The 9,318-nt window shown below is 37.6% G+C and overlaps 1 protein-coding gene across 2 annotated transcripts; it reads left to right on the plus strand.

Annotated features, from left to right (window-relative positions):
• The first annotated feature begins 2,693 nt into the window (after nt 1–2,693).
• LOC149023500 (E3 ubiquitin-protein ligase WAV3-like) lies at nt 2,694–8,831 on the plus strand. 2 transcript variants are annotated; one of them, XM_089144035.1, is made up of 3 exons: nt 2,694–2,889; nt 3,100–3,547; nt 5,886–8,831. In XM_089144035.1, the coding sequence occupies exons 2-3, from the start codon at nt 3,308–3,310 to the stop codon at nt 7,824–7,826; spliced, it is 2,181 nt and encodes a 726-aa protein (XP_089000161.1). In that variant the 5' UTR covers nt 2,694–2,889; nt 3,100–3,307; the 3' UTR covers nt 7,827–8,831. The 2 variants fall into 2 exon arrangements, with proteins under 2 accessions (XP_089000161.1, XP_089000162.1); XM_089144036.1 differs by lacking the exon at nt 2,694–2,889 and having other exon boundaries at nt 2,896–3,547.
• Nucleotides 8,832–9,318: the final 487 nt, after the last annotated feature.

Genomic DNA, 9,318 nt, shown 5'->3' on the forward strand with positions numbered 1-9,318 from the left:
TATTATTAGGGCATGCCGAAAATACTGAGATCATGATCAAGAAAAGTCAAACCTAATCCATCCATTAGCCCTTGCTTTTACTCTTCACCAATAGAGAGATAGGTTTATCTTTCCCATGACGATCCCCTCATCCATGCATCCATGTATGGAAGCATGCAACATGTGTAATCAGACATGCTGACGTGGCTTATGAGGATGGGTGGTATTTTCAAGATTTAGGAACATTTTTTATATGGTAATTATTTTACATATCCTTATATATATTTTTTTGGATCCAAGGTTCATCCGGGCCAGCTTGCGCGCACCACGTACACATCGTATATTTATTTCATAATGGGAATTGCATTCTATGGATTTGGATATAATTGAGATTTAAGATCATTTTAAAAAAAATTGAGTTTGTCCAGGCTTATTTAGCTTTGCCCCTGATCCTCAGAGGTTTCTATCTCTTGACCTTATCAAAGAATTGAAATTTTTTTGATCGACGTGACACGAAATGATGAGAACTATTAATTTTTTAGACACAACTAGACTTATATTAGATCCATACTAACTATTTTACGGGATAGAAAAGAGTTTTCAACAAACAAACAAGTGGAACATTCCACCAGATATGAAACAATGAAAATATTCTACATCCTCTCAAGACAATAGTTAGTGAACAAACAAGTTATTGGATTTATTAACAAAAACAAAACACACAGAACTAAATTTGGATTATAGTCTTACCATTTCCTCAAACACACTACAATTTGTCTAGTCAAATGAATGAGTCTGTCTATTAAGGGCTTTGATAGCAGAGTTACTGTCTGAATTTACTACCACCTTCGACATTTGACGTAGCTGGGCTAGAACAAGACCATCTGTAACAACCTTGAGTTCTACAAGAAAACTGTAGACCCTCGTTTGAACTTTGCTTGAGTAGCAACGAACTTTCCCTGATCAGTTGATAACACGCAACCCTAATGTGAGGAGTGACAACATGGTTTAACACAAATATCTCACATGCCCACATCTTTAATTGATTTTGCAATTAATATACCAAACATTTCTATAGGTTGTATTGTTTAAAAATTTGCAACCAAATCGATTTGACTTGAAAATGTTAACAAATATAAAAATCTATTTTTCAACTAAATTTTTTTTTTATTTGGAAGGGAAAAAAATCTAAATCTTTCTTCCTTTTATTATTTTTTGTTTTTTTGGGATTAGTAACAGTAGAAGGGAAAAAGATCTAATTCTCATCCAAGTATATCAACCAAATACCAAATAATCGTTTTGAGTAAGTTATGCAATGATAATCATTCACTTTTATTTCTTTTCCTTTTCTTTTAAGCAATTAGAGCGTAAACGATTGTTCAACATCATGTCGGGGTTGAACAAGAATTATTTATTTACTACTTTCTTTTGTCATATTTAATTTTTATCAAAAGCAACGAAAGCAATATACACTTTGTAAATGGTTTAAAGAGTATGGGATAAACATTGGACCCCATGCTTCCTTAAGCAATAGTCCCCCATCAACATGATTCTTGACATTCGTACATATCTAATTCGTATCATTATAATTTAAAGTATTACTAATGCATGACCCCATATTCCATTTTTGTTAGTTAATATCATTTGCTCTAATATTATAATCCAACATGTAAATTGTTTTTATATTAAAAAGTTTGAATTTTTTCAGACATTATCCATTAACATAATACTTAATTTGTTCTTACAATATCTAAATCTAAATATAATTTTAAAAAAATCCATTATATGTTTGGTATTAGTATTACAAGTATTTAAAATCCTAGAAATTCTATAATTTCTTTATTTTTTTAATTTCAGATTTTAGATGTTTGAATATAAAAAAACATTTTTTTTTTAATTTCTAATAAGGAGGCAATATAGTCAAACCCTATTAGCATGTTTCAAGTTAGATTATAAAGATAAAAGTTGAATAAAAACTGAAAAAAATTAAGAAAATCATATGTTTGTAATGCATTACAAACAAGAAATTAAATCAAAAGTACTAAATATCAAATCAATAATTTTTTAATTAATATAAATTTAAACTAAATTGAATTCAACTCAAGAATTCGAGACACATCAAAGACACATTTTTACTTTTCTTTGGTAACCTAGCACACATTTTACAACTATAGCTACCAGCGTGATACATGCTATGGGTCAATGAAACCAGACCCCAGGGCCCGGGTCATGGGTCCCAGTCCCACATGGTTTCGGGTCTTGGTCCCACATGGTCACGGGTTCTGGTCCCATGTCCCGGGTCCTGGGTCCCAGGTTCCGGATCCCTAGTCACGGGTCACCGGTCCCCCCAAACCTGCAACACCAGCCAACTTTTATAAGATAAGAAATCATAATGAGAAATTATAATAAATGACCTGACCCTCCAAACCGATTTATTGGATTTGGTGTCGGTTTCGTATTGAGAATTGAGATCTCGAGTTCGGATCTTTGCTAGATTGAAGTTAAGAGCCCTTTGAATATACTTGTCGTCTTTAAGGGACCCACCAGATTTTTGTTTATTAATAATTTATGACAGCGACGGAGAAAAAGACGCGCCAGAGGAGTGGCATTTACGATAATATATGACTATATAAGGGTTAATTTGGAAATTCAATCAGGAATTTTGATTATAATACCTACCTTCCACTTAGCTTTACATGTTCAACCTGAAACTGAATAGGAACCGTATCAGAAAACAAAGCTCTTTGCTCTTTACTCTTTAGCTTAACAAAAAGGCGGCTGGAGCTCTTGTGAAGGTCAAAACCAGAGCTTTAATGGTGGTAAAGGAGAAGATAACAAACTCAACAAAGCAAGTTTGGTTGTTTTGTTTTGTTTCTTCTTTTTATGATTCTAAGGCTTTTTTTTGACATGGTTAGTGTTGTAATCTCTTTTGAGTTTTTTTCTCTTCTTTCAAAACGTTGAAGTTCTAATAAATATAAAAATAAAAAGTAAAAGATACAGTAATGGTTTCATCTGGTCTCTTCACATTCCTTCGTTCAAAGCTCTTTGGTTTCTGTGTTCCGCTTCTCCTTTTTATGTTTTGTGGATCTTCAAACTCTGATTGGAATCTCTTCGTTTTAGAAAATCATTCGAGGAAAAAGTGGAGAAGAAGATAAAGAGAAGGAAAGCATTTTGTGTGTATAGAAATCCTTAGCTGAAAGACTTGGCGAGAGTTAATTGAGAAGGTGCATGATCTCAGAAACTATTGAAAGGACTTGCAGAAGAAGAATTTTGTGAGGAACGGTTTGAAGAGCTCTTCTTTCGTAGGAGAGGATCAGATCTTAGTCAAATGGAAAGTAAATGGAGAAAAGCGAAGGTAGCTCTCGGTTTAAATCTGTGCGTTTTTGTTCCGAGGACCTCGGATGATTCACCACCGTCTGTTGAAGCTGCTGGTGGTGGGCGGTTATCTGATGTATCTTCGCCTCCTTCGGTGTCCAGGAACACAGATTCTCGACCGGCTATGCCGACTACGCCGATACCGTCTTCGTCTGGTCTTCGAATATCGAAATATGGCAAGGGATCCATGAAGGTTTGATTCTTTCATCCACCCTCTAGCCGCCGATTGACTGCTTTGTGTTGATATTATCCACGTAATTTAGCTGATTCTCGTACTCTTTCCATCTAATGATAGATTGTGGAGATAGCTTGTGCTGGTGAAGAACGCTTGGAATGTTGTTAGACTGTTTATGATTTTACAGCTTCAGTTATTTGCTACATCTGCTACAAGTTTTTGACTTACTGCCTTTGATAGTTTCTTCCTGATTGATTCTTTTTTTCCCGTTTTCGTGTGACTTTTTTTTTTCTCTTTCCTTAGATTAAATTTCTGATTGTTCAATTTTATTTCTGTTTTGCACTTTGTAGGGTTAATTAGCAAAGCCAAATGAATTTTTTTCTTTCCAAGTTCTAATTTTTCACAGCCCTGCCTCAATTTTCATCCCCCAATAATTCAAGAGAGAATCTTATCATACACTGGAGTTGATTGATTGCTGTCTTTGTTGTTTTCCCCACACTCTCTTGTGGGGGTAAAGCGTTCTTGCTCCTTTAAGGTCCATTGTCGTTTGGCTTATTTGAAAAGGAAAACTTCAAGGTACCTTACTTTTTATCTATCCCTAGAAGGGAAAGTAGCTTCTCTGGTCAGCAACTACACTCTTCCATATGTAGTCCTCCTCTGTTTTACTGGTACTTACTTTTAAAAGGCTGTGTAGGGTAAACACTTAATTGCTATTTTTCAGCAGAATTTTCACCAAAGTTAAAGACTAATGATAGAGATGAAAGAAATAAATATCTTACAGTAATTCCTGACTTCCCCTTCTTTCCATGGATGAACTGATTGTCTTGAAAGCGTTTCATCATTATTATAAGTTGCTTAGTTACCTTACTTTTCAAAAGTCATACGTATATGACCCTATCATCTATAAAAAGCTTAGTGTTTACTTTTTCTCTTTTCCTAAGTCTCTGGGCTTTATTTCTTACAACAAATGCTCTGGCTTAAATTTTTTACAGACGAACAAGTATTTTTGATTGGTTGTGTTTATCAAAACTTGCTTTTTTTCAAAATTATGCATTTTGATAAATCCCAATGTATGAAGAACGTGACTTCTTTGGTAGAGCACAGATCCGTTGAAGCAGTAATGCTATGAATTTGGAAAATCAAAACAGGTGCTGCTTGAAATATATGATGAATTTCTCTCCAAGTTTACTTTTTATCTGCCTTTTTTTTTTTTTTTTAATATCAAGATTATTAATTAAACCACTTTTGTAATTCAATGTCTCGAATCTCAAGATTATGGAGGGTGTTGCCACTCTAATAACCAAGATCAGATTGAAGAGCTTGAAGAATAAGCAAATATTCATTAATAGAGTCGTGTGAAGAAATCAGTTATTTTGGTAAATTACCAAACGGTACCTTGACGTTGTACTTAACAGTAAATACTTATGAAAGCTCAGAGTCAGAAGGGAAAACTAAACTGTTCAACTGTAGATTGTAAAGATTTTATCAGCCTGAACTGTATTTTTAGGGAAGGGACAAAATATCATCATTACCCAAGGAGTTACAACTATATCAGAAGAGGCGAATTTATACCAGATTAGGAACAGTTGGACTGATAATAGGAAAGTCAGAAACTAGGGCATGTAAGACTTGCTGATTTAAATAAGCTCTTGACATAATTTGAAAAAAACAATAGTGCAAATAGAAGATTAAAACTCAGATGAACTTAGTGGGTATTGTGTGAGATATGGCGGATTTAGGCAAAGCTAAAACTTGAGGAAAAAAAATAGTCTCTGTTTGCTACCATTTCACGTAAAAGCTTGAACTGTTAGGGAATAGGAGTGTAAATGTATACGTCAACATACTGTACACTTCCATGGGTTGAACAGATCATGGGCTCCTTAGGGAGAAGCAATGTTAGGGGGAAAAAAAACCCCCACTTCCTGTGCACTTCCATGGGTTGAACAGATGACCTCCCTGCTCTTAGACAAGGTTACTGTTTCACCTGAAAGCTCAAACCCTATGGGAACTGCAGTGTAAATGTATACAAGAACAGTTTCAGAGAAGAAGACTGAGAGATAACACATGCAAAGAAGTAGTTAGACCTGAAAGAAGTAGAGAAGGGTGAAGAGCAGCAAAACATGAAACTTAGTAGCTATGCATGTTTTGAATTCCTTTTTTTTATTTTATTTTTTATATTTTTAATGGATTTTCAGTTTTCCTTTGACCTTAAGTGTTTTTAGATTGCCTTTTGTTAGACTGCCACTCACAGACGAACAATATTTACATGATCAATGTCCTTGCATCGGTCAAATAATTGAGGATCTTAGTTGAATTGGAAGTTATGCATTTTCTTATCAATTGCTTTCATTTGCAGAGTACCTGTGCGATTTGCCTAGCTACCATGACACCAGGCCATGGCCTTGCCATCTTCACTGCAGAATGTTCACATGCATTCCATTTCCAATGCATTGCTTCTAATGTCAAACATGGCAGTCAAACATGTCCTGTTTGTAGAGCGAAGTGGAAGGAGGTCCCTCTTCAAGTCCCTAGTTCAGGTGTCCTGAATGTGAAGGCAAGAATCAACCCCATAGATTTGCCCCAGGATGATGCCTGGATGACTGTAATACGCAGACTCCCTCCGGCCCGCCAAGCATCTCATCGTCACATGACATTCCCTATGCAGGCTGCTGAACCAATTTTATTCAATGATGATGATCCTTTAGATATCCAACCTCAGTTGGCTGAGAAAATCTCTTCTTCTAGTGATGATCTTGATATGAATTTCAATAGACCAATGGACTTGAAGTCATATCCGGAAGTATCAGCTGTTTTGAGGTCGACTTCCCTTGATAGCTTCGATGTTCTTATCCATCTCAAGGCTCCTAGTGCAAGTCCAGGTCAGAGCAGGGGCAGAGGTCAAGCTGAGATGCTTGACACACCTCAAACTTCTCGTGCTCCAGTTGATCTAGTCACGGTGCTTGATGTCAGTGGCAGCATGGCAGGTACCAAGCTTGCACTGCTGAAGCGAGCCATGGGATTTGTGATACAGAACCTTGGCTCTTCTGATAGGCTATCAGTCATTGCTTTCTCATCTACAGCACGCCGTCTATTTTCTCTACGTCGAATGACAGATGCAGGGAAACAACATGCACTCCAGGCTGTGAATTCCCTGGTTTCAAATGGTGGAACAAATATTGTCGAGGGTCTGAGGAAGGCTGCCAAGGTAATGGGGGACCGCAGGGAGAAGAGTCCTGTTGGCAGTATCATATTGTTGTCTGATGGGCAGGATACCTATACTGCAAGTGCTCCTTTAGGATCCAAACCACGCCAAGATTACCAGGCTCTCCTCCCATCCTCTATCCGTGGTGGTGGTAATGCAGGTTATAAGATTCCTGTCCATACATTTGGATTTGGTACGGACCATGATGCTGCTTCAATGCACTCAATCTCTGAGACTTCTGGTGGGACTTTCTCATTCATAGAGGCTGAGGGTGTGATCCAGGATGCATTTGCACAGTGTATAGGTGGTCTCCTTAGTGTGGTGGTTCAGGAGTTGCTAGTAGAGATGGAATGTGTACATCCAGCTCTTCGTCTTTGTTCAGTGAAAGCAGGAAGTTATCCTAGCCATGTGATGAGTGATGCGCGGACAGGCTATATCGATGTTGGAGATCTGTATGCAGATGAAGAAAGGGATTTTCTGTTGTCAGTTAATGTTCCGGCAGTTGGTGAGTCCAGTGACATGACGTCATTAGTGAAGGTGCGATGTGTTTACAAAGACCCTGTCACAAAAGAGAGACTGACTTTGGAAGGGGATGAGGTTAGAATTCAGAGGCCTCAGATCTCTGGCCGAAGAATGGTGTCCATAGAGGTGGACAGGCAGCGAAACAGACTCCAAGCGGCTGAAGCAATGGCAAGGGCACGAGCTGCAGCTGAGCATGGTGACCTCACTGGTGCTGTTTCTATCCTTGAGGGCTGCCAACAAGCATTGGCAGAAACTGCATCAGCTCAAGCTGGGGATCGGCTGTGTGTATCTCTGGATGCAGAGCTCAGGGAGATGCGGGAGAGAATGGCAAACCGGCAAGTGTACGAAACATCTGGACGAGCTTATGTTCTTTCAGGTCTGAGTTGTCATTCATGGCAACGAGCGACTACACGTGGAGACTCTGCAGAAAGCACAAGCCTTGTGCAGTCCTATCAGACACCAACAATGGTCGAAATGGTCTCCAGGTCTCATAGTATATTATTGGGTAGACCAACAACTGAACCATTAGTTCGACGATCTCGTTCAATTCAGGCACGGGCACAGCCTAGGTAAATTATTAGGCTTATGATTTGAGACTACATTCAAATCACATTTAAGTTTCCCTATTTCTCCTATTGTTTCGAAAAAGGATCAATATAAGTGGAGGGAGAGGGAAGGAGTGGGGGAGAGTATTTTTCCGTACTGTAAATGAATAAAACTGAGATTAATATCTGGCATTGGCTGGAGGGAGAGAAAAAGGGGAAAGATGTGGGAGACATAATACCTTTTTTGTTTTTAATTTTGTTCGGGTTTTGTATTCGTAATTTGGGTGATGAATCTTGTACAGAAAAAAAGGAAAAGAAAAGATGGGGAGGAGAGTGTTTGTTGGTCATCTTTGGGGAGAAGAGGTAAAAAGTGAGTGGAGAAGGGGAAAAAAAGGGGGAGGTACAGGTTTTTTGGATGTTGTAATTGTGGATACTCAAGGTGTTGCATTCGATGCTACTAGATATATAATATACTAGCTCTTGATTCTTTTTCATTTTCTTCATCTGATTTACCTGGCTAACATCAGCTTGCTTCTTTTCCTTTTGAGTGGTACAGACTCTGGATGTTGCCTTTCAAATCCCAATTTATGGGCATCAATAACAACAATGAAAGTGAAGTGTTACAAGAAGATACAATTATCAGCTTATGGTGTAAACATGACCACCTGTTAAAAGATTGCTTGGTTCACAACTTTGTACAATACTTCCAAACTGCATTTTATTGACATGAACTCATGATACATGACAGATACTATGAATCTCAAGAATGCTTGTTGGGAATAAACCCAAATATGCAATGGATCAAACACAAAACAACACAAAAGACATAGAGATTTACTTAGTTCGATCAAATGACATACATCTAAGGGTGAGTCCAACGGCTCTAGATAATATGTACAACTAATATCAATGTTAAGTTGGGTACAAAAGAAACTCTCAATAGCTAATACATCAACTCAAAGATGAAACTCTCAAGAGATTCAGAAAGAACCCATGGCATAGCAAGAACAATAGCCATGAAACGATCTCACCTGATTTGTACACCACCGACGAGTCAACGGCCCAACTGAAGACCAAGAAGCCTTCAAACAACTGAGAGATCCACTACGAGAGCCTCAAACCAGAGGCAACAGAGAGAAGAGAAGAATCACACCACCACGCAGAGAGCAGAGTATGAACCCAAAGAGATATCACAAATATGAAACCCTAAACCCTAATTTGGGGGTTTATAATTACAACAAATGAAATGACTAAAATGCCCCTCAAGACACGCTAAACATAACACATATCTCTTATATAAGAGAATGACATAAATGCCCTTGCTATAGAGATATTCCAACATCTTCCACCTTCACACTGATTTTGGCTATGCATAATTACCTGAATCACAAAGAACTCTACCAAAAAAACAAGAAAATTAAAAAGTAAATGAGTGGTTTAAACAACAAGCACCTTCAACATGTTCATTGCAATTTGAACTTGTTAATAGGTACTAATTTAGTCAAACTATCAACAGGATT

The sequence above is a fragment of the Hakea prostrata genome, chromosome 2 (genome assembly GCF_041222555.1).
Source record: "Hakea prostrata isolate BN-2017 chromosome 2, UWA_Hpros_2, whole genome shotgun sequence".
Classification (NCBI taxonomy): Eukaryota; Viridiplantae; Streptophyta; class Magnoliopsida; order Proteales; family Proteaceae; genus Hakea; species Hakea prostrata.

Excerpts from the sequence above, each read along its gene's own strand:
- LOC149023500 (XM_089144035.1), top strand. The coding sequence starts at position 3,308 with ATGGAAAGTAAATGGAGAAAAGCGAAGGTAGCTCTCGGTTTAAATCTG. Across the intron at positions 3,548-5,885 it reads ATGGCAAGGGATCCATGAAG|AGTACCTGTGCGATTTGCCT; the intron begins GTTTGATTCTTT and ends TTTCATTTGCAG.